This window comes from Nerophis ophidion, unplaced genomic scaffold (genome assembly GCF_033978795.1).
Source record: "Nerophis ophidion isolate RoL-2023_Sa unplaced genomic scaffold, RoL_Noph_v1.0 HiC_scaffold_35, whole genome shotgun sequence".
In the NCBI taxonomy this organism is placed as follows: Eukaryota; Metazoa; Chordata; class Actinopteri; order Syngnathiformes; family Syngnathidae; genus Nerophis; species Nerophis ophidion.
In genome coordinates, this window is record NW_026906957.1 from 803,093 (window position 1) to 830,109 (window position 27,017).

The following is a 27,017-nucleotide window of genomic DNA, read 5'->3' on the forward strand; positions in this document are numbered from 1 at the left end:
ACACACAATTATACATGATATGTACATACACAAGTGTCTTTTATTACTAATAATCATATTATTGTTGTTCTCTTACACCTCCAAAGTGTATACACACACAATTATACATGATATGTACATATACTAGTGTCTTTTATTACTAATAATCATATTATTGTTGTTCTCTTACACCTCCAAAGTGTATACACACACAATTATACATGATATGTACATATACTAGTGTCTTTTATTACTAATAATCATATTATTGTTGTTCTCTTACACCTCCAAAGTGTATACACACACAATTATACATGATATGTACATACACAAGTGTCTTTTATTACTAATAATCATATTATTGTTGTTCTCTTACACCTCCAAAGTGTATACACACACACAATTATACATGATATGTACATATACTAGTGTCTTTTATTACTAATAATCATATTATTGTTGTTCTCTTACACCTCCAAAGTGTATACACACACAATTATACATGATATGTACATATACTAGTGTCTTTTATTACTAATAATCATATTATTGTTGTTCTCTTACACCTCCAAAGTGTATACACACACAATTATACATGATATGTACATACACTAGTGTCTTTTATTACTAATAATCATATTATTGTTGTTCTCTTACACCTCCAAAGTGTATACACACACAATTATACATGATATGTACATATACTAGTGTCTTTTATCACTAATAATCATATTATTGTTGTTCTTTTACACCTCCAAAGTGTATACACACACAATTATACATGATATGTACATATACTAGTGTCTTTTATTACTAATAATCATATTATTGTTGTTCTCTTACACCTCCAAAGTGTATACACACACAATTATACATGATATGTACATACACAAGTGTCTTTTATTACTAATAATCATATTATTGTTGTTCTCTTACACCTCCAAAGTGTATACACACACACAATTATACATGATATGTACATATACTAGTGTCTTTTATTACTAATAATCATATTATTGTTGTTCTCTTACACCTCCAAAGTGTATACACACACAATTATACATGATATGTACATATACAAGTGTCTTTTATTACTAATAATCATATTATTGTTGTTCTCTTACACCTCCAAAGTGTATACACACACAATTATACATGATATGTACATACACAAGTGTCTTTTATTACTAATAATCATATTATTGTTGTTCTCTTACACCTCCAAAGTGTATACACACACAATTATACATGATATGTACATACACAAGTGTCTTTTATTACTAATAATCATATTATTGTTGTTCTCTTACACCTCCAAAGTGTATACACACACAATTATACATGATATGTACATACACAAGTGTCTTTTATTACTAATAATCATATTATTGTTGTTCTCTTACACCTCCAAAGTGTATACACACACAATTATACATGATATGTACATATACAAGTGTATTTTATTACTAATAATCATATTAATGTTGTTCTCTTACACCTCCAAAGTGTATACACACACAATTATACATGATATGTACATATACAAGTGTCTTTTATTACTAATAATAATATTATTGTTGTTCTCTTACACCTCCAAAGTGTATACACACACAATTATACATGATATGTACATACACAAATGTCTTTTATCACTAATAATCATATTATTGTTGTTCTCTTACACCTCCAAAGTGTATACACACACAATTATACATGATATGTACATATACAAGTGTCTTTTATTACTAATAATCATTTTATTGTTGTTCTCTTACACCTCCAAAGTGTATACACACACAATTATACATGATATGTACATACACAAGTGTCTTTTATTACTAATAATCATATTATTGTTGTTCTCTTACACCTCCAAAGTGTATACACACACAATTATACATGATATGTACATATACTAGTGTCTTTTATTACTAATAATCATATTATTGTTGTTCTCTTACACCTCCAAAGTGTATACACACACAATTATACATGATATGTACATACACTAGTGTCTTTTATTACTAATAATCATATTATTGTTGTTCTCTTACACCTCCAAAGTGTATACACACACACAATTATACATGATATGTACATACACAAGTGTCTTTTATTACTAATAATCATATTATTGTTGTTCTCTTACACCTCCAAAGTGTATACACACACAATTATACATGATATGTACATACACAAGTGTCTTTTATTACTAATAATCATATTATTGTTGTTCTCTTACACCTCCAAAGTGTATACACACACAATTATACATGATATGTACATATACTAGTGTCTTTTATCACTAATAATCATATTATTGTTGTTCTTTTACACCTCCAAAGTGTATACACACACAATTATACATGATATGTACATATACTAGTGTCTTTTATTACTAATAATCATATTATTGTTGTTCTCTTACACCTCCAAAGTGTATACACACACAATTATACATGATATGTACATATACTAGTGTCTTTTATCACTAATAATCATATTATTGTTGTTCTCTTACACCTCCAAAGTGTATACACACACAATTATACATGATATGTACATACACAAGTGTCTTTTATTACTAATAATCATATTATTGTTGTTCTCTTACACCTCCAAAGTGTATACACACACACAATTATACATGATATGTACATATACTAGTGTCTTTTATTACTAATAATCATATTATTGTTGTTCTCTTACACCTCCAAAGTGTATACACACACAATTATACATGATATGTACATATACAAGTGTCTTTTATTACTAATAATCATATTATTGTTGTTCTCTTACACCTCCAAAGTGTATACACACACAATTATACATGATATGTACATACACAAGTGTCTTTTATTACTAATAATCATATTATTGTTGTTCTCTTACACCTCCAAAGTGTATACACACACAATTATACATGATATGTACATACACAAGTGTCTTTTATTACTAATAATCATATTATTGTTGTTCTCTTACACCTCCAAAGTGTATACACACACAATTATACATGATATGTACATATACAAGTGTATTTTATTACTAATAATCATATTAATGTTGTTCTCTTACACCTCCAAAGTGTATACACACACAATTATACATGATATGTACATATACAAGTGTCTTTTATTACTAATAATAATATTATTGTTGTTCTCTTACACCTCCAAAGTGTATACACACACAATTATACATGATATGTACATATACAAGTGTCTTTTATTACTAATAATCATATTATTGTTCTCTTACACCTCCAAAGTGTATAAACACACAATTATACATGATATGTACATACACAAATGTCTTTTATCACTAATAATCATATTAATGTTGTTCTCTTACACCTCCAAAGTGTATACACACACAATTATACATGATATGTACATATACAAGTGTCTTTTATTACTAATAATCATATTATTGTTCTCTTACACCTCCAAAGTGTATACACACACAATTATACATGATATGTACATATACAAGTGTCTTTTATTACTAATAATCATATTATTGTTGTTCTCTTACACCTCCAAAGTGTATAAACACACAATTATACATGATATGTACATACACAAATGTCTTTTATCACTAATAATCATATTATTGTTGTTCTCTTACACCTCCAAAGTGTATACACACACAATTATACATGATATGTACATACACAAATGTCTTTTATCACTAATTATCATATTATTGTTGTTCTCTTACACCTCCAAAGTGTATACACACACAATTATACATGATATGTACATACACAAATGTCTTTTATCACTAATAATCATATTATTGTTGTTCTCTTACACCTCCAAAGTGTATACACACAAAATTATACATGATATGTACATACACAGGTGTCTTTTATTACTAATAATCATATTATTGTTCTCTTACACCTCCAAAGTGTATAAACACACAATTATACATGATATGTACATACACAAATGTCTTTTATTACTAATAATCATATTATTGTTGTTCTCTTACACCTCCAAAGTGTATACACACACAATTATACATGATATGTACATACACAAATGTCTTTTATCACTAATAATCATATTATTGTTGTTCTCTTACACCTCCAAAGTGTATACACACAAAATTATACATGATATGTACATACACAAGTGTCTTTTATTACTAATAATCATATTATTGTTCTCTTACACCTCCAAAGTGTATAAACACACAATTATACATGATATGTACTTACACAAATGTCTTTTATCACTAATAATCATATTATTGTTGTTCTCTTACACCTCCAAAGTGTATACACACACAATTATACATGATATGTACATACACAAGTGTCTTTTATTACTAATAATCATATTATTGTTGTTCTCTTACACCTCCAAAGTGTATACACACACAATTATACATGATATGTACATACACAAGTGTCTTTTATTACTAATAATCATATTATTGTTGTTCTCTTACACCTCCAAAGTGTATACACACACAATTATACATGATATGTACATATACAAGTGTCTTTTATTACTAATAATCATATTATTGTTGTTCTCTTACACCTCCAAAGTGTATACACACACAATTATACATGATATGTACATATACAAGTGTCTTTTATTACTAATAATCATATTATTGTTGTTCTCTTACACCTCCAAAGTGTATACACACACAATTATACATGATATGTACATATACAAGTGTCTTTTATTACTAATAATCATATTATTGTTGTTCTCTTACACCTCCAAAGTGTATACACACACAATTATACATGATATGTACATATACTAGTGTCTTTTATTACTAATAATCATATTATTGTTGTTCTCTTACACCTCCAAAGTGTATACACACACACAATTATACATGATATGTACATATACAAGTGTCTTTTATTACTAATAATCATATTATTGTTGTTCTCTTACACCTCCAAAGTGTATACACACACAATTATACATGATATGTACATATACAAGTGTCTTTTATTACTAATAATCATATTATTGTTGTTCTCTTACACCTCCAAAGTGTATACACACACAATTATACATGATATGTACATATACTAGTGTCTTTTATTACTAATAATCATATTATTGTTGTTCTCTTACACCTCCAAAGTGTATACACACACAATTATACATGATATGTACATATACTAGTGTCTTTTATTACTAATAATCATATTATTGTTGTTCTCTTACACCTCCAAAGTGTATACACACACAATTATACATGATATGTACATATACAAGTGTCTTTTATCACTAATAATCATATTATTGTTGTTCTCTTACACCTCCAAAGTGTATACACACACAATTATACATGATATGTACATATACTAGTGTCTTTTATTACTAATAATCATATTATTGTTGTTCTCTTACACCTCCAAAGTGTATACACACACAATTATACATGATATGTACATATACAAGTGTCTTTTATTACTAATAATCATATTATTGTTGTTCTCTTACACCTCCAAAGTGTATACACACACAATTATACATGATATGTACATATACTAGTGTCTTTTATTACTAATAATCATATTATTGTTGTTCTCTTACACCTCCAAAGTGTATACACACACAATTATACATGATATGTACATATACAAGTGTCTTTTATTACTAATAATCATATTATTGTTGTTCTCTTACACCTCCAAAGTGTATACACACACAATTATACATGATATGTACATACACAAGTGTCTTTTATTACTAATAATCATTTTTTTAAATTACATTTTTTCTGTAAGTTTTTCTTTTTTGGTGACGAATCTTCTCAAGGATTTAAATTTGTTCCAAATTGTAAATAATCAGATATTTTGTTCCCATTCTGCAATTGTTTGGGGTTCTTTTGACAGACATTTATTAAATCACTGCCTGTATCTCCCCCTCTTTTTTCATTTATTATACTTCCCAGCAACATTACTTCAAAAGTCACATTTTAAAATTAAATGATCTTGTATAAAACACCACTGCTCAAATGATGTATAAAGTAAATAATAAAATGCTTCCAGAAGATGATTCAGATGTGAACCAGTAAATATGAACTTAGAGGGATTTATGTGTACTCAAAAGTATGAACAAATGTAAAACTAATATGTAAATTATATAAATGCCTTCATTAATGACAGTGCTCTGCAACCTTTACATCAAAGGAAACATGACTTATAGTAGTAGTTAAGTTGACTTATGATAGTAGTACAGGTTGAGTTATGGTAGTAGTTAAGTTGACTTATGATAGTAGTACAGGTTGTGGTAGTAGTTAAGTTGACTTATGATAGTAGTACAGGTTGAGTTATGGTAGTAGTTAAGTTGACTTATGATAGTAGTACAGGTTGAGTTATGGTAGTAGTTAAGTTGACTTATGATAGTAGTACAGGTTGAGTTATGGTCGTAGTTAAGTTGACTTATGATAGTAGTACAGGTTGTGGTAGTAGTTAAGTTGACTTATGATAGTAGTACAGGTTGAGTTATGGTAGTAATTAAGTTGACTTATGATAGTAGTACAGGTTGAGTTATGGTAGTAATTAAGTTGACTTATGATAGTAGTACAGGTTGAGTTATGGTCGTAGTTAAGTTGACTTATGATAGTAGTACAGGTTGAGTTATGGTAGTAGTTAAGTTGACTTATGATAGTAGTACAGGTTGAGTTATGGTAGTAGTTAAGTTGACTTATGATAGTAGTACAGGTTGAGTTATGGTAGTAGTTAAGTTGACTTATGATAGTAGTACAGGTTGAGTTATGGTAGTAGTTAAGTTGACTTATGATAGTAGTACAGGTTGAGTTATGGTAGTAGTTAAGTTGACTTATGATAGTAGTACATGTTGAGTTATGGTAGTAGTTAAGTTGACTTATGATAGTAGTACAGGTTGAGTTATGGTCGTAGTTAAGTTGACTTATGATAGTAGTACAGGTTGAGTTATGGTAGTAGTTAAGTTGACTTATGATAGTAGTACAGGTTGAGTTATGGTAGTAGTTAAGTTGACTTATGATAGTAGTACAGGTTGAGTTATGGTAGTAGTTAAGTTGACTTATGATAGTAGTACAGGTTGAGTTATGGTCGTAGTTAAGTTGACTTATGATAGTAGTACAGGTTGAGTTATGGTAGTAGTTAAGTTGACTTATGATAGTGGTACATGTTGAGTTGTAGTAGCGTGCAAATGATTCAATGTCCAGTACTGTGGAAATATGTTTGGATATGACAATCAGTTTATTTTTGGCTATCAAACTGAAATGACATGTAGGCTGTAGAACATAAAGTATGCTGACCTTGACTTGGATGCAACATTGTCACAGCAGTGAGACCTGACCACACACAGCAAGCTTGTAAACAGTTTGTGTCCTCCATGCAGTCGCCCCTCCAGTGTTCCCACCTGAACCCAATTAAATGACGTTACCATAGCAACCGCACCATAGCAACGGTCCCATCCCTGTCAACATCTCCTGGTTCTCAAGAGGAAGTGGGCGGAGCAATCTGCCGAAAAGGAAATTCAGCATCAACTGAGGCCAGCAATCAATTACAGAAAACTAAATAAAAACAAAATAAACAAATAAGAAAATTTTGCTCCAACAGAATGCAAAGTAAATATCTGTGGGATGATGTACAATATTAGCTTTTTACTGACACTCTGAACTTTGATTGATACTGATACAGTTTTGGGGATGTTTAAAAAGAATACATATATTAAAAATGTTCGAAACCCAATAATGGGAATTTTTGTTTTCTCCACGAGAGTCAGTTTGTAGAAAAAAAAAAAAATCTTTCCTCAGACAATTCAGCCATTTTCTCTCCCTTTTATATAGCATAAAGGTCTGGGGACATACATATAAAATAATCACAACACAATCATCTTATTACAAAAGAGAGTAATAAAGATTATTAATAACATGGATTATAGAGACCCAACAAATGATTCATAAAGTCACACATTTTAAAATTGTATAAAAGACAACTGTTTAAATGATGTATAAAGTAAATAATAATATGCTTCCTGAAGTGGTCCAGAAGATGTTTCAGATGTGAACCAGTACATATGTATATCATATAAAGGTGATAATCTATGGGATTATTAACAATTAGAAGTACAAATATGTAATACTTTTATATTTCAAACTATCTAATCTATATAAATGTAAAGATCATATTAACCAGATTGTTAGACAAACAACAATGTCACACATGTTATATGTGCTGATGTTGTTAGAAAGTCAAAATGAAAGTCTGGACAGTTTATTTCAAATCCTGCAGTTTCATTTGCTGCTGCTGTTCTCACCAGCACACTTGTGTTTCTTACACTGGTACTTAGAAGACAATCTTTCACCACACACACTGCAACTCAACACTTTCTCTCCTGGGTGTCTTCTCATGTGTGCTACAAGGGTTGATCGCTCACTAAAGCTTCTGTTGCAGATTGAACAGGAATGTGATTTTTCACCAGTGTGTGTTCTCATGTGTACTTTCAAACTCTGACTGTGTCTAAAACCTTTACCACAGGTTGAACAGGAAAAAGGTTTTTCACCAGTGTGTGTTCTCATGTGTACTTTCAAACTCTGACCTACTGTAAAACCTTTACCACAGGTTGAACAAGAAAAAGGTTTTTCACCAGTGTGTGTTCTCATGTGTACTTTCAAACTCTGACTTTCTGTAAAACCTTTACCACAGGTTGAACAGGAAAAAGGTTTTTCACCAGTGTGTATTCTCATGTGTTCTTTCAAACCCTGACTTCGTGTAAAACCTTTACCACAGGTTGAACAGGAAAAAGGTTTTTCCTCAGTGTGTATTCTCATGTGTCTTTTCCATTTGTTAGTATGTGTAAAACCTTTACCACAGATTGAACAGGAAAAAGGTTTTTCACCAGTGTGTATTCTCATGTGTTCTTTCAAACTCTGACTTTGTGTAAAACCTCTACCACAGTTTGAACAGGAAAAAGGTTTTTCACCAGTGTGTGTTCTCATGTGTTCTTTCAAACTCTGACTTCGTGTAAAACCTTTACTACAGATTGAACAGGAAAAAGGTTTTTCACCAGTGTGTATTCTCATGTGTCTTTTCAATTTGCTACTGTGTGCAAAACCTTTACCACAGGTTGAACAGGAAAAATGTTTTTCACCAGTGTGTGTTCTCATGTGTACTTTAAAATCTGGCCTCTGAGTAAAATCTTTACCGCAGATTGAACATGAAAAAGGTTTTTCTCCAGTGTGTGTTCTCATGTGTACTTTTAAATTGTGACTTTGTGTAAAACCTTTACTACAGAGTGAACAAGAAAAAGGTTTTTCTCCAGTGTGTGTTCTCATGTGTCTTTTCAGACTACTACGGTATTTAAGGGTTTTGTGACAGTGAGAACAAGTGAAGTGAGTGTTGTCAGTGTGACATGTCTTATCATCTTTAGAGTCTTCATCATCAGTGTCAGGAGAGTGTGACGTTGTGTCCTCACTATCTGATAGTGGAGCTAAGAGCTTGTCTGCTTGTGATCCTCCACAGTGGTCTCCATCAGCTTCTGTTGTCATGTGTTGTGTTGAGCTGCTGCTTGGAGGCTCCCCCCCTCCCCTCTCCTCACTTTCACCTTTCACCTCATCATCTTCACTCTTCACAGGGACACCAGTCACTGGGAACTCCTCCAACCATTTAGGCTGACTGATGCCCTCTTCCTCCTCTTCCTCTTTAATGTGCGGCGGCTCTTGGTCCTCCTCTTCCTCTTTAAAGTAGGGTGTCAGTGGGTCCTCCTCTTCCTTTTTAATGTGAGGAGTCAGCAGGTTCTCTTGCTCCTTAAAGTGAGGGGTCAGTGGGTCCTCCTCTTCATTTTTGATGTGTAAGATCAGTGGGTCCTCCGCTTGCCCTTTAATGTGAAGGGTCAGTTTAACATTATGGGTCTGTGGCGTCTCGCCTTCCTCTTTAATGTGGGGGGGATGTGGCTCCTCTCCTCCCTCTTTGCTGTGCTGGGAATGTGGTACCTCTTTTTCCTCTTTAATGTGGTGGGGCTGTGGCTCTTCTTCCTGCTCATGAGGAAGATGTTCTTTATTGAGGTCTGTGGAACAGGAGAAAAAAAACATTCTTCAGAAAAGTCCAGCTTTGCTCAATCACATGAGACATTGTCCTACACCAAGAAATGATTTCACAATCTCATCAGTTTCCCCTCACAGCAGTCAGGGTACTTCCAGCTGACACATGCAGAAGACCTTCAGGGGAATGCCTTTCCAGGCCAACGGCCAATCCACCTTATTCATATAAAAACCTCCTAAAAGTAATTCCTGCAATCCTTAATGGTAGACGCCATACATAAAAGTGTGCTGTTCTCCCTCTGAATAAGTCATACACACACAGGAAATAATGTACCACATGCCAGCCTCCACACAGTAGTACTAGTGATGAGCTCCCCCTGCTGGTGGACAATAATTACTGTCATTTTCACATTCATCTTTAGAGACATGTCTGTTATAAAAGAAGCATGAGCACAGTCAACATGTTGGCCAAGAAAGATGACATCTGTTTTGCTTTCATTTAGATAGTGTCACCACAGTTAAACTGGGAAGAAGTAATCAGATTACTGACTACACCTTCAAAAGATAACTTTTTAACCTTATTAATATTAGTAATAATGGATTATATTAATTTAGTGCGTTTCTAGACATTCAAATTGCGTTAGAGTGAGAACTGAGAAGGCATCATTCATGCAGTCCACACATTCAATCAGAATCAGAATCAGACAGACCGTATTTCCTTGAATTGCCGCCGGGTATATAGTATGCGCCTGCCTAGAATTACTGCCGGGTCAAACACGTTTCGCAAACTAATTAGCGCATGCTTAGCATTACCGCCGGCTCAGGATTAAAGCCGGGTCAAACTCGTTTCGCCAAATAATTAGCATATGCCTACAATTCCCGTCGGGTCAAACTCGTCACGTCACGAGTGACACTTCACCTGTCATCATTTTCAAAATGGAGGAGGCTGATTTCATTCATTTGAAATCGCATAAAGGGAAGACGATTAAGAGCTATTCAGTAGGGTTTAAGGTCCAAGCTATTGAATATGCTAAAAAGAACAGTAAGGAGCTATGTTTTATTAATTTACCGTAGCTGCGTGTGTCAAATATGAGTCATTTAGTGACTCCCGCCCCCTGGTGGTAGAGGGCGCTAGTGATCCTCCTCGCAACTACTCGGCTGCAGAAGAAGTGACAACAAGTAGCAAGAGTGAGCAGCGTGTGTTTATTTTTTCCTCTCGCTTGCACTTTTAACATGGAGGATTACATATCTAAAATAAAACAGTTTTCTAAACTGGACTTTCAATCGAAGCAGGAGGTAATAATGGAAGATCTCCATCGAGACAGAGAGACTTTTAAAACTGAAGAAAGATAAGGAAGACTTCTATAAACAAGTTATCGATGCTTTTGATCAGAAGGAGCTGCACATAGACATCATTTATAAGTAAAGGTAAGACCATAATAACTTTTTTTTATTAAATGTGCTTTTCATGATGTATCCTTACATCACACTCAAATTTTTAAGCGCAGGCCTAAATACACCGCATGCCTTTGGTAAGTGCCGGAGTGAGAAGAGGTTTTAAATTAATTAGCGCCCCGGCGGCAATTCAAGGAAATACGGTACTTTATTAATCCCCGAGGGGAAGTTAAAACTTTCAGCAATATGGTAAGATACATTTAATAATAATAATAATAATAATAATAAGTAGATGAGGCAATTGTTCAAGGAATTGTGTGTGAATGCAGACAATTCTCACAAGACCACAACTCTTCTTCTCTCACATTCCCAAAGTAATAATCTAGTCAATAATCACTGAACTCATCAAAAAAATAAGGCATATTATTTTAACAATGACTTTGTTCCAAGATGGCGCCCCCCCGTGACTGACGTCTTTGCGTCGTCCTCCTGACAACATTTACGTTTTTTATTTATTATGCAAACCCCGTTTCCATATGAGTTGGGAAATTGTGTTAGATGTAAATATAAACGGAATACAATGATTTGCAAATCCTTTTCAAGCCATATTCAGTTGAATATGCTACAAAGACAACATATTAGATGTTCAAACTCATAAACTTTTTTTTTTTGTTGCAAATAATAATTAACTTAGAATTTCATGGCTGCAACACGTGCCAAAGTAGTTGGGAAAGGGCATGTTCACCACTGTGTTACATCACCTTTTCTTTTAACAACACTCAATAAACGTTTGGGAACTGAGGAAACTCATTGTTGAAGCTTTGAAAGTGGAATTCTTTCCCATTCTAGTTTTATGTAGAGCTTCAGTCGTTCAACAGTCCGGGGTCTTCCATCCATCCATTTCCCACCGCTTATTCCCTTTTGGGGTCGCCGGCACCCATCTCAGCCACAATCGGGTGGAAGGCGTGGGACATCCCGGACAAGTCTCCACCTCATGGCAGAGCCAACACAGATAGACAGACAACATTCACACTCACATTCACACACTAGGGACCATTTAGTGTTGCCAATCAACCTATCCCCAGGTGCATGTCTTTGGAAGTAGGAGGAAGCCGGAGTACCCGGAGGGAACCCACGCATTCACGGGGAGAACATGCAAACTCCACACAGAAAGATCCAGAGCCTGGGATTGAACCCAAGACTACAGGACCTTCGTATTGTGAGGCAGACGCACTAACCCTTCTTCCACCGTGAAGCCCAGTCCGGGGTCTTGTTGTCGTATTTTACACTTCATAATGCGCCACACATTTTCCATGGGAGACATGTCTGGACTGCAGGCAGGCCAGTCTAGTACATGCACTATTTCACTACAAAGCCACGCTGTTGTAACACGTGGCTTGGCATTGTTTTGCTGAAATAAGCAGGGGCATCCATGATAACGTTGCTTGGATGACAACATATGTTGCTCCAAAACCTGTATGGACCATTCAGCATTAATGGTGCCTTCACAGATGTGTAAGTTACCCATGCCTTGGGCACTAATACACCCCCATACCATCACACATGTGTAAGTTACCCATGTCTTGGGCACTAATACACCCCCATACCATCACACATGTGTAAGTTACCCATGCCTTGGGCACTAATACACCCCCATACCATCACACATGTGTAAGTTACCCATGCCTTGGGCACTAATACACCCCCATACCATCACAGATGTGTAAGTTACCCATGCCTTGGGCACTAATACACCCCCATACCATCACACATGTGTAAGTTACCCATGTCTTGTTCACTAATACACCCCCATACCATCACACATGTGTAAGTTACCCATGCCTTGGGCACTAATACACCCCCATACCATCACACATGTGTAAGTTACCCATGTCTTGGGCACTAATACACCCCCATACCATCACACATGTGTAAGTTACCCATGCCTTGGGCACTAATACACCCCCATACCATCACACATGTGTAAGTTACCCATGTCTTGGGCACTAATACACCCCCATACCATCACACATGTGTAAGTTACCCATGTCTTGGGCACTAATACACCCTCATACCATCACACATGTGTAAGTTACCCATGCCTTGGGCACTAATACACCCCCATACCATCACACATGTGTAAGTTACCCATGCCTTGGCCACTAATACACCCCCATACCATCACACATGTGTAAGTTACCCATGCCTTGGGCACTAATACACCCCCATACCATCACAGATGTGTAAGTTACCCATGCCTTGGGCACTAATACACCCCCATACCATCACACATGTGTAAGTTACCCATGTCTTGTTCACTAATACACCCCCATACCATCACACATGTGTAAGTTACCCATGCCTTGGGCACTAATACACCCCCATACCATCACACATGTGTAAGTTACCCATGCCTTGGGCACTAATACACCCCCATACCATCACACATGTGTAAGTTACCCATGCATTGGGCACTAATACACCCCCATACCATCACACATGCTGGCTTTTCAACTTTGCGCCAATAACAATCCGGATGGTTATTTTCCTTTTTGTTCCGGAGTACACCACATCCACAGTTTCCAAATATAATTTGAAATGAAGACTCGTCAGACCACAGAACACTTTTCCACTTTGCATCAGTCCATCTTAGATGAGCTCGGGCCCAGCCAAGCCGGCGGTGTTTCAGGGTGTTGTTGGTAAATGGGTTTGGCTTTGCATAGTAGAGTTTTAACTTGCACTTACAGATGTAGCGACCAACTGTAGTTACTGACTGTGGTTTTATGAAGTGTTCCTGAGCCCCTGTGGTGATATCCTTTACACACTGATGTCAGTTTTTGATGCAGTACCGCCTAAGGCAGGGGTAGGGAACCTATGGCTCTAGAGCCAGATGTGGCTCTTTTGATGACTGCACCTGGCTCTCAGATAAATCTTAGCTGACATTGCTAAACATGGTAAGTAATGAATAATTCTGCCGGTAATCATAGTGTCAAAAATAACGTTCAAAATATAAAATATTTTCATGCATTTTAATCCATCCATCCGGTTTCTACCGCACCTGTTCAAGAAGTCGCATTAATGGTAAGAAGTATTTTATTTATTGTTGCTTAGCTTCAGAATAACAATGTTATTAAAAAGAATAAGAGACTTATTATACTCAAAAAATGTTGGACTTACTTAAAAATGAATGCATCATCATCATTTATTGTTATTCCTTTCATTAAAATGCATATATACAAGCCACGTACAATTGACACTTTCATTGTTTTTTTTGTTTCTTATACATTTCCATGATCAGAAAGGAGCAGATGGAAGAATAATATTCTTATATTTATCTGCCCCCCTTTTTAACACCAATTATTTTCGATGACTTTATAACTGTTCCCTCCAACAACACCCGAACTCCAACATACTTTTCAATTTTCCTTTAAGCATTTTCACAATGACACGTCCAATCTAAATCAAAATTCAGTTTGATATAATTCCAGTTTTCTCTTTTTATAACTTTTTAAAAACAAAGGTATTCTCACAGCTTTTTAAGTCTTTGTTTAGAGAATATCATGCTTTCACAGCAACAACAGACAAGCACATTTGTTTCAAATTTGTTGGCACTCTTGGATGTTTAAAGTCATACGGCCTTCTGTGGTTCTCATCTTCAGATGTGAACACACAACTTTTGTACGTCCTTTGGAAGAATTGTATTTCTCGCTTTGAACATCATTAATAGACTATTCAATTCTACAATGTCTTTTAGTTTTAGTAATTGTGACCTAATGAAGTGGTTTTGTGTGGTCGCTATATCGTACTTTAAAAATTATACAAATTGCTCGTTTCTGTGAAATAAAAGCATTATGTTGATATGATATGTATTTCCCAATATTTCTGCACAATAATTGAAATAAGATAGAATAATAGTTGTATTCAGTCTTAAAAAAAATATTATATGGCTCTTATGGAAATACTTTTTAAAATATTTGGCTTGTATGGCTCTCTCAGCTAAAAAGGTTCCCGACCCCTGGCCTAAGGGATCAAATGTCCGTAATATCATCGCTTATGTGCAGTGATTTCCCCAGATTCTCTGAACCTTTTGATGATTATACGGACCGTAGATGGTAAAACCCTAAATTCCTTGCAATAGCTTGTTGAGAAATGTTGTTCTAAAACTGTTCGACAATTTGCTTACAAAATGATGACACTCTACCAATCCTTGTTTGTGAATTACTTAACATTTCACGGAAACTGCTTTTATACCCAATCATGGCACCCACCTGTTCCCAATTAGCCTGCACACCTGTGGGATGTTCCAAATAAGTGTTTGATGAGCATTCCTCTACTTAATCCGTATTCATTGCCACCTTTCCCAACTTCTTTGTCATGTGTTGCTGGCATCAAATTCTAAAGGTAATGATTATTTGCAAAAAAAAAAAAGTTTATCAGTTTGAACATCAAATATGTTGTCTTTGTAGCATATTCAACTGAATATGGGTTGAAAATGATTTGCAAATCATTGTATTCCGTTTATATTTACATCTAACACCATTTCCCAACTCATATGGAAACGGGGTTTGTAGTACTAATTTGCATCCTAAATGCAAAGTTTTTGCATGCAACAGTGAGATAAAACAGAGATGCACTTCTGGACATCGGAAAAGCTCACCACAAGCTCAATTCTAGTCTGACGGACTTCAACTTTCTGCTACGACGAGAGCCAGCTAACCACAAAACAACAACAACAAGACAGCGGGGCTACATGCTAGGCTAAAGGCTAGAGCTACACAACCACCACTACCTAGCCTGCTGCTAGCTGACGTGCGCTCACTCGACAACAAGCTGGATGAGCTGAGATCCAGGACTACATCCCAACGTGAACTGAGAGAATGCTGTGCTCTTATTTACGCGGAAACCTGGCTTTCGGACAGCATCCCAGACTCTGCTATCCAGCTAACAACGCACTCAGTTTACCGTGAAGGCCGGACAAAGGCTTCAAGAAAGGCGGAGGCGGGGTCTGTGTTTACGTGAGTAACAGCTGGTGCTCGGACGTACAGGTGGTTGAAAGACACTGCTCGGACAACATTGAGTTGTTGATGGTGAAATGCAGACCTTTTTACCTGCCAAGGGAGTTCAGTGCAGTGTTTATACTGTCTGTTTACATCCCGCCACGGGCGGACTCCACTACAGCGCTGAAGCTGCTGCATGACGTCATCAGTAAACAAAATACCCCACACCCTGATGCTGCGTTCACGGTAGTTGGGGATTTTAACCACCTAAAGAGTGTCCTCCCAAAATACCATCAATATGTGAACTTTACTACGAGGGAGATAAACACCCTGGACCAGGTGTACTGCAACGTGAGGGGAGCCTACAAGGCTGTACCCAGACCCCACTTTGGACTATCTGATCACATCTCAGCTTTTCTACATCCAGCGTCCCAAGCAAGCCCCCCCAGTGAGTAAAACTGTTCAAGTTTGGAATGAAGACACTGAACTAGTGCTTCAGGACTGCTTTGGGAGTACAGACTGGGACATGTATAAAACTGCTGCTCAGAGGGATGACGGTACTGTGAACATAGAGGCATATGCTTCCGGTGTAACTGGCTACATCAGTACGTGTGTGGAAAACATTGTTCCCACAAAACAATACAAGATATACCCAAACCAAAAACCCTGGATTAATGTTCGGTCCAAGCTACATGCCCGCTCCACTGCATTTCTCTCAGGCAACGCTGAGGACTACAAGAAGGCCAGACATGACATGTGTAAATTCATCAGCGAGGCCAAGGGACAATGCAGACTAAAGCTGGAGGGATTCTACTTCAACACAGATTCCCGGCGCATGTGGCAAGGCCTGCAACACATCACAGACTACAAGCAGGGGAGCAGGGGGGTCACAAACAGCCAACAATCACTGCCAGATGAGCTGAATGAGTTCTACGCCCGCTTCGAGGTCCTCAACACCAACTAACAGAGAGGGGTTCTTACCACGGAGCCCACGCAGGACCCACCGCTCACTGTGACAACAGCAGAGGTACGTACAGTTCTGAAGAAAACAAACCCACGGAAGACAGACGGCCCAGACAGCATCCCTGGCCAGGCCCTCAGGGTGTGTTCATCAGAGCTGGCTGACGTACTTGCTGACATATACAACTTGTCACTAACACAAGCTGTTGTGCCCACCTGCTTCAAGACCACCACCATCGTGCCCCTGCCAAAGAAAAACACTGTGACCTGTCTGTTGCACTCACCCCAATAGTGATGAAGTGCTTCGAGAGGATAGTCATGTCACACATCAAGAAGACCATCCCAGACACACTGGACCCTCTACAGCAGGGGTCACCAACCTTTTTGAAACCAAGAGCTACTTCTTGGGTACTGATCAATGCGAAGGGCTACCAGTTTGATACACACTTAAATAAATACCCAGAAATAGCCAATTTGCTCATTTTACCTTTAATAAATAAATCTACTAATATATAAAAAAATGGGTATTTCTGTCTGTCATTCCGTCGTACATTTTTTTTCCATTTACGGAAGTTTTTTTTTGTAGAGAATAAATGATGAAAAAAACACTTAATTGAACGGTTTAAAAGAGGAGAAAACACGAAAAAAATTAAAATTACATTTTGAAACATAGTTTATCTTCAATTTCGACTCTTTAAAATTCAAAATTCACACTGAAAGAAATGAAGAGAAAAACAAGCTAATTTTAATCTTTTTGAAAAAATTTAAAAAATAATTTATGTAACATCATTGGTCATTGTTCCTGATTAATATTAATTTTAGAGTTTTGATGACATGTTTTGAATAGGTTAAAATTCAATCTGCACTTTGTTAGAATATATACCAAATTGGACCAAGCTATATTTCTAACAAAGACAAATCATTATTTCTTCTGGATTTTCCAGAACAAACATTTTAAAAGAAATTCAAAATAATTTAAAATAAGATTTAAACTTGATTCTACAGTTTTTCTAGATTTGCCAGAATCATTTTTTTGAACTTTAATCATAATAAGTTTGAAGAAATATTTCACAAATATTCTTCGTCGAAAAAACAGAAGCTAAAATGAAGAATTAAATTAAAATGTATTTATTATTCCTATTTTCTTTCTTTCTTTCTTTAGTTTATTTCGAACATGAATATTTACAACACAATACAATACAGACAATAAAAATGATTTACAATTCAAAAAAAAAATACTTGAACATTTATTTAAATTGTCAGGAAAGAAGAGGAAGGAATTTAAAAGGTAAAAAGGTGAATGTGTTTAAAAATCCTAAAATCAATTTTAAGGTTGTATATTTTCTCTAGAATTGTCTTTCTGAAAGTTATAGGAAGCAAATAAAAAATAAAAATGAATGTATTTAAACAAGTGAAGACCAAGTCTTTAAAATATTTTCTTGGATTTTTTAAATTCTATTTGAGTTTTGTCTCTCTTAGAATTAAAAAGGTCAAGCAAAGCGAGACCAGCTTGCTAGTAAATAAATACAATTTAGAAAATAGAGGCAGCTCACTGGTAAGTGCTGCTATTTGAGCTATTTTTCGAAAAGACCAGCGGGCGACTTATCTGGTCCTTACAGGTGACCGGTGCCCGCGGTCACCGAGTTGGTGACCCCTGCTCTACAGTTTGCCTACCGGCAGAACCGGTCCACTGAGGATGAAGTCAACCCTGTCATCCACACCACCCTCACCCACGTAGAGGGCAAGGACACCTATGCCAGGCTATTATTCATCGACTACAGCTCTGCTTTTAACACGGTCATCCCACAAAAACTCACTGCTAAACTCCTCACTGTTGGTCTGACACCAACTCTATGTGACTGGGTCCTGAACTTTCTCACAAACCGGCCCCAGTCAATCAGAATCGGCAACCAGACATCAGGCACAAAAGTTCTAAGCATTGGGACCCCCCAAGGCTGCGTGCTGAGCCCCCTATTGTACACCCTCTTCACACACGACTGTGTGGCCTCCCAGAACAACACCACTATCATCAAGTTAGCAGAGGATACTACGGTCGTCGGACTGATCACCGGGGGAGCTGAGGCAGTGTACAGAAGGGAGGTAGCGGAACTGGTGGCCTGGTGTCAGGATAATAATCTCTTCTTGAACACAGACAAGACCAAGGAGATGATTATTGACCCATGGAGAAGGAGTGCACAGTACACACCTCTGTACATAGGGGGGACAAAGGTGGACAGGGTGAAAACCTGTAAATTCCCCGGGACCCACATCAGCGAGGACCTCACCTGGGATCACAACACCCAACAAACAATAAAGAAAGCCCAGCAGCGACTGTACTTCCTAAGAAGGCTGAGAAAATTTGGCATGCCACCAAAAATTCTCAGCAACTTCTATAGAAGTACGTTTGAGAGTGTCCTTACCAGCTCAATCACGGTCTGGTATGGAAACTGCACTGCTAAGGACAGGAAGGCACTCCAGCGAGTGATTAAAACTGCTCAGTACATATCAGGAGCAGCCTTCCCCTCACTACAGGACATGTAGTCTACCAGGGCCACCAGGAGAGCACACATCATCATCAAGGACAGTACACAGTCTCTTCAGCCTCCTACCATCAGGCAGACCATACAGGAGCCTGAAATCCAGGACTACCAGACTGACAAACAGTTTCTTCCCACAGGCCATCAGGCTTGTGAATGCTAGCTCCCTCCAACTCCCCGTTATTACTTTTGTCTTTTTGAACAAAAGATAGCTACCTTGACCACCCCCGAACTGTGAACCATCACTGTAGACACGTTTCACCTTTGATCACTAAAGACACTTTAACTGCTGCTGTGACCCAAGGTCACCTCCATATTTATACTGTTGACTGTCAATCAGAATGTGCAATAATGTTATGTTACTTACTGTGCCTTGTATATACATTTTTATTTTTAGCTAAGTACCGTGTGACTTGTTGAAGGGTGGACTAGCAAAGTAAGATTTTCATTGTACGGCAAACTGTCTGTTTAACTGTGCATATGACAATAAACTATCTTGAATCAAAAAGTGATTTGATGTAATATTTTGATATTCACACATCGCATATTTACACACACGCATTTTACTAGAATACCCTTATGAGCATTACATATATCAATATCAAGTACCTACTGTACTGTTTACTTGTTGAAATACCCTTTTTAGAGCAAATATCTGCCCAAATGGCCACTTTGTTGCTGCCAAAAATGTATTTTAAGTAATATTTTGATATTGACACATCTCATTTCTGCATATTTTACTAGAATACTCTTATGGACATTACATATATATATAAATCAAGTACCTACTGTACTGTATACTTGTGGAAATACCTTTTACAAAGCTAAAATATACCAAAACAACCACTCTGCTGCTGCCAAAATTTGATTTCAAGTAATATTTTGATACTGACAAATCTCATCTCTGCATAGTTTACTAAAATACCCTTATGAGCATTACATGTATCAAAATCAAGTACCTACTGTACCGTTTACTTGTTGAAATACCATTTTTAGAGCAAATATCTACCCAAATGGCCACTTTACTGCTGCCAAAAATGTATTTTAAGTAATATTTTGATACTGACACATCTCATCTCTGCATATTTTACTAAATACTCTTATGGGCATGACATATATATAAATCAATTACCTACTGTATACTTGTAGAAATACCCTTTACAAAGCTAAAATATACCAAAACAACCACTTTACTGCTGCCAAAAATTGATTTCAAGTAATATTTTGATATTTACACATCTCATCTCGGCATATTGTACTGGAATACCCTTATGGGCATTACACATGTATAAACCTAGTACCTACTGTACTGTTTACTTGTTGAAATACCCCATTTAGAGCTAAAAACTACCCAATTTGCTACTTTACTGCGACCAATAATCGATTCCAGATAATATCAACAATAATAACAAAATTGTCAGAATAATTGTATATAAGTTATAAAACAACTTTGTTTTCCATTGAATTCAGGTCCCCTGCGAGAACACCCAAAACTGTCTTTCATCTTATCAAACAAAAGGCTTGTAAAACTCCACTATCTGCGATGGGATGCAACATGGAGGTGTCGGTTTCTTTGATCTATTGACAGCCACAGGAGACCTTTTCTTGACCCGAGAGCTACAAAGCGGAGAGGGAGCAGACCTGACGCAGCACAAGGCACCTTTTCTTTTAACTGTTTATGATCGAGTGCGACAGCCATTTACGACCCCCCTCCCTTTAGAAACATCTGAAGCTATGTAATCAGAAAAGCCCCAAAGGAAAGAGGACGCGTGGAACTCCCTCGTCAGAGCGTGGTGGGAAACTGTACAAAGTTGCAGCCAAGACGTTTCTCCTCATGAGCTAAATTGAATCCTGTCTGTGTTTGATTTCTTTGCTCCTTGTCTTGTTTAATAGATGTCATCGGCAAAAATGTCAAAGCATATCTCTGAAACACAATATTATACCTTCTGAAAACGATAGCAAGAATATACCTACAAATTTCAGAAAACGTCACGAGCAAACATTTTGTTTAAAAAGTTTTTACTGCCTTTTTAGCCATTTCCTCATCGCAGCCACCCCCTCGTCTTCTCCCCCCCAGCCATGGTTGCAACCCCCTACTCCTCCACCAGACATTAGTCATCTTTGTGGACCAGGTCAGAGGTCAACTGAGGAAGCTGCATCCTAGAAACTATCTGGTGCGCACCTGAATATCTGGTGTGCACTATGTAATATTTAAGTACAGTCTTTTATTTTCCAATCAATTCATTTTGTAACATGAATTGATGAACGTGGACCCCGACTTAAACAAGTTGAAAAACTTATTCGGGTGTTCAATTGTACGGAATATGTACCGAACTGTGCAATCTACTAATAAAAGTATCAATCAATCATTCAATCAATTCCTACATGCAAACAAAGTGTTACTGTTCAAACTGTGTGTAATGCAACAGTATTTAAAATTATTAAATATACTCGTTAAATAATGTGTCCTCCTTGTTTTTAATGAATAATTAAGGCCTACTATGCTACTGTATTTTAATGCTGTTCATGATGGTGGTACTTGGAAATCCAAGTATTTTCTGAGGTGGTACTTGGTTAAAAAAGTTTGACAACTACTGACGTAATGACATTGTAAACTAAATTGGCAGACACCTTTTTGTTTTACCTAAACGGCGTCTCCTCATACATCGCGCTTCCAACGAGATCCCGTCACCCCCCGAGTAAAAAGGTTCCACAACTGTTCACGTTTTACCATCTCATCTTATTTTCCATCATGTGAATGTTGGAAGTGGAACTAAATATGATCTCTGAGAGGGGTACACATTATTACCAAAGCAGGGCCCCCGTCCACATATACCAGCGTTTCTCAAAGTGTGGGGCGGGCCCCACCTGTGGGGAATAGAGACATGACAGGTGGGGCGCGAGGAACGGGAGGGAATTTCACTTAAAAACATGTTTTCATTATTATATTCTTGCGGCGGCAATGACCAAGAAGAGCGCGGAGTTGGAATATAATTACAACACTTTATGTACATATTTATATCATATTTACATAATATGTAACTACAAGCTCCATTCACAGACAGAGTCCCACCGCTTTTATGAGCGGTCAAGCGAGTCAAAAGCCGAAAATGTTTTTTTATTTTTTATTTGTGGCGGCCGTAATTCTTTCGTGGCGAGCCGCCACAAATAAATGAATGTGTGGGAAACCCTGACATGAATGTTACTTGATGTTCAATACATTTGAAAATGTTAAGCTTGGCATTAGTGAATTATATTTATATAGCGCTTTTCTCTAGTGACACACATAGTGAAACCCAATATCTAAGTTACATTTAAACCAGTGTGGGTGGCACTGGGAGCAGGTGGGTAAAGTGTCTTGCCCAAGGACACAACGGCAGTGACTAGGATGGCGGAAGCGGGAATCGAACCTGCAACCCTCAAGTTGCTGCCACGGCTGCTCTACCAACCGAGCTATGCCGCCCCATTAGCGTTCTGTTGTGGCGATGGGGGCAGGTGGGGCTTGAAAACTCCCCCTTGTCCAAAGTGGGGGATGACAAAAAAAGTTTGAGAACCACTGACGTATACAATACTACTACATATCTGATGAAAAACAACATTATTTTTGTTTTTTTAATTATAAGTGTGCCAAATCACCTCTATTTGGACATTATCTAATGCAGGGGTGTCCAAAGTGTGGCCCGGGGGCCATTTGCGGCCCGCAGCTAATCGTTTACCCACCCGCCACACATTCTGCAAAAATTGCAAAGTTGATAGTATTGCAAAAATTCAAAAACACATTTAAAAAAAGTGGAATGAGGTGAAATATAGTGAGAAAACGTGGCAATGTTGACACAAAGCTGCCATGCAGGCAGTTTTTTTTTTTCCTTGTGTCTTTATTTGTTTTTTTGTTTTCCATGTTTTATGTAGAAAAATATTGCATATGATGTGTGGTTGCCATATAAAAAGATCAAAATTTGGACAAAAGAACATAAAATAAACAAAATAATAGTTCAAACTTAAAATCGACAGATATATCCGAAGTTTATCTTTGAATTTAAGTGTTAAAAGTAAAAAAAAAAAATCTAATAAAAATGAATCACTTTATGAATGGGGAACCATTCGGATCTCAAATATATTTAGTAGGATTTTATTTAACTTTTCACTGTGATTACTCAAAAATATTAAATAATTAAAATCAATGATGTCCTGCATTATTGATCTTTGAGGGCTTGAATTGCTAAATAAAGGAACTCTCCTGAAGGAATCAATAAAGTACTATCTATCTATCTAAATACTGCATATTTCAGTTTTACGATGAAAAAACAAGTTGTCTTTGACTGAAAAGGCACAAAACCTTATTTGTTTTACTTTATATCAACCTCAAGTTGATATAGAGATTTACTGTAAGCATTAAATAAAAAAATAATAATAATAATTTGACCTTTTTTTTAACATTTTAGTGACTGAGACCCTCTATGCTCCCCAGGAGCCCTAAGGATTAAAAAAAAATCCATATATTTTGTTATGGTTTGAAAATGAAAAATATCAAAATGGCCCCTGCATGCTTACATTTTTGTGTTCGGCCCTCTGTGGAAAAAGTTTGGACACCCCTGATCTAATGGAAATGACTGCTGCAAACACGTCATGTTCATGATGAAATATAAAGTTAGTAAAAATGTGAGAGTAAGAAGTAAACAAACCTGTTCTGTGTAACACAACTTGAGGTTTCTTGAAAACAGCTTCCAATAGTTGACGTAGTCTCTCGTTCTCTTCTTTTGTCCGAGAAAGTTCCTCTTTGTACTCTGCTATCGTTCTTTCACACATTTTCACACAACAAAGTTCTTCCTCATACTTTGCTATCGTTCTTTCGCACATTTTCACACAATCACAACACTTTACACTCACACTTGATCTTAACTAAGCGATGTGTTGATCAAATCCGCGTCTCTTTGTTAGCGGCTAACATGCTAAGCTAACTAGCATGCTAAGCTAATTGGCGCGCTCAAACAACTATCAAGCTAAGCGGGCCTAATAATCTCCAAATTTGGCTGAGACGAGTGGAGTTTATCCTGACACGGAAGATGAATAAAGTGTAGTTAGTAGCGATGTGAGGAGATGTGCCGAGGCTTAGAAGCGTGTGTGGAGAAAAGGAGGACTTTGCCGCAAAGCGCATGTCTTCCAAGCATGCGTCCGTAGGGGCGGGGCCAAAGAGTCATAGTTGTGATGTTTTGGGCTAGGGAGTATAAGAACTACACTACCCAGCATGCAACAGTAGTGACGAGCATGCGCGGTAGCCCCGTGAAGTGGTGTCGTATGTCGTCATGCGGACAGCTAGAATGTGGTTATGAGCACGCTGTGTGAGTCAACGTTGAACACGCCTCGTCTGCATTTATTACAATTAGACAGACAATACAATAAATGCATTAAAAACAGTACTAGTTAATTATTCTCATACATACATGATTTAAAGTAAAATACGGTTTATATATTTGAAATATCATTTTTGATTGATTGATTGATTGATACTTGTATTAGTAGATTGCACAGTACAGTACATATTCCGTACAATTGACCACTAAATGGTAACACCCCAATAAGTTTTCAACTTGTTTAAGTCAGGGTCCATGTTAATCAATTCATGGTACAAATATATACTATCAGCATAATACAGTCATCACACAGGTTAATTATCATAGTATATACAATTAATTATTTACATTATTTACAATCCGGGGGGTGGGATGAGGAGCTTTGGTTAATATCAGTACTTCAGTCATCAACAATTGCATCAACAGAGAAATGTGGACATTGAAACAGTGTAGGTCTTACAGTAGGATATGTACATCCAGCAGAGAACATAGTGAGTTCAGATAGCATAAGAACAAGTATGTACATTAGAACAGTGGTCCCCAACCACCGGGCCGCGGAAGAATTTTTTATAAAAAAAAAAAAAAATAATAATAATGTTTTTTTGTATTTTTTTTTTAAATCAACATAAAAACACAATATACACTTACAACTAGTGCACCAACCACAAAAAACTCCCTTTTTCATGACAAAAACGTCCCTTTTTCATGACAAAGAAGAAAAAAAAAAAAAAGAAAAAAAAAAGGTTTGTCCCGGTGGGATTTCTCCATCAGTTGCTTGGCACTCCTGACAGCTCTTTCCGGAAGTCCATTCGACTTGGGAAACTCTGGGCTACTGGTGGTGTGGATGAAGTCCCGCTCCTCAGCATATTTCCTGAATTGCTCACACTTGTACTGTCTTACATTATCAGATAGCAGTGTGTGTGGTGTACCGTGCAATGAAAAATGTTATTTTCATTTTGGAAATTACAACTGTCGCTGTGATGTTTGGTAGAAGGTCAATTTCAAACCATCCAGAATAGGAATCCACCGTCACCTGGTAGTGTTGTCCACGCCATTCAAAAATGTTTGTAGCAACTGTGGACCACGGAAGGTCTGGAACTGGATGGAGATGAAGTGGTTCTTTTTGCTGATGTGGTTTTGTGCTGTTGCACACTGTGCAAAAAAGTAGTTCTTTAGTGATGTCTCGTGACATTGATGGCCAAAAGATGATACCTCCTGCTCTGCGTTTGGTCGCTTCAATGCCTGGGTGACCTTTGTGTACAATCTTGATGTACTCTTTTTGTAGTGACGTTGGAATGACTGCTTTCTGCCCTTTCATGACAATTCCATCTTCCACAGTGAGTTCGTCTCTGGAGGGGAAGAAAACTTCAATGGCAGGCTGCAGCTGAGTCTTTCTGGCAGGCCATCCACGCTGGAAAACTACACTGAGTCTGCATTACTTCAACCTCCTCCATGTGCTTCTTGAGCTCTTCCAGGCGGGCTGTAGAAATGTAGCTCACAGACATGACGTCGAAAGAACTACTGTCAGATGGGCTCTCACTGTCTGTTGCATTAGGGGCTCTTGAAAGAGTGTCAGCCAAGTACATGTGCTTTCCTTTTTTGTAGATTAGGCTTATGTCATAGCTTTGCAAGCGTAGCAGCATCCGCTGAAGACGGGCCGGGGCATTGTGAATTGGTTTCTTCAAGATAGTCCCCAACGGTTGGTGGTCAGTTTCTACTGTGGTGGCCTTGCCATACACATAGTCTCTGAACTTGGTGCATGCAAACACAACAGC

The 27,017-nt window shown here is 36.9% G+C and overlaps 1 protein-coding gene across 2 annotated transcripts; it reads right to left on the bottom strand.

Annotated features, from left to right (window-relative positions):
* Positions 1-7,193: 7,193 nt before the first annotated feature.
* LOC133546626 (gastrula zinc finger protein XlCGF57.1-like) lies at positions 7,194-25,070 on the bottom strand. Of its 2 annotated transcripts, XM_061892409.1 has the most exons (3): positions 24,574-25,070; positions 9,955-10,028; positions 9,734-9,839 (listed from the first exon to the last, which is right to left on the bottom strand). In XM_061892409.1, exons 1-3 carry the CDS (start codon positions 24,746-24,748, stop codon positions 9,819-9,821), a joined length of 270 nt encoding a protein of 89 aa, XP_061748393.1. In that variant the 5' UTR covers positions 24,749-25,070; the 3' UTR covers positions 9,734-9,818. The 2 variants fall into 2 exon arrangements, with proteins under 2 accessions (XP_061748392.1, XP_061748393.1); XM_061892408.1 differs by having other exon boundaries at positions 7,194-10,028.
* Between the last annotated feature and the right edge of the window lie 1,947 nt (positions 25,071-27,017).

Coding starts and splice junctions, on each gene's coding strand:
- LOC133546626 (XM_061892408.1), bottom strand. CDS start 24,748: ATGTGCGAAAGAACGATAGCAAAGTATGAGGAAGAACTTTGTTGTGTG. Junction 10,029..24,573: donor AGTTGTGTTACACAGAACAG/GTTTGTTTACTT, acceptor CCTGTTCCACAG/ACCTCAATAAAGAACATCTT.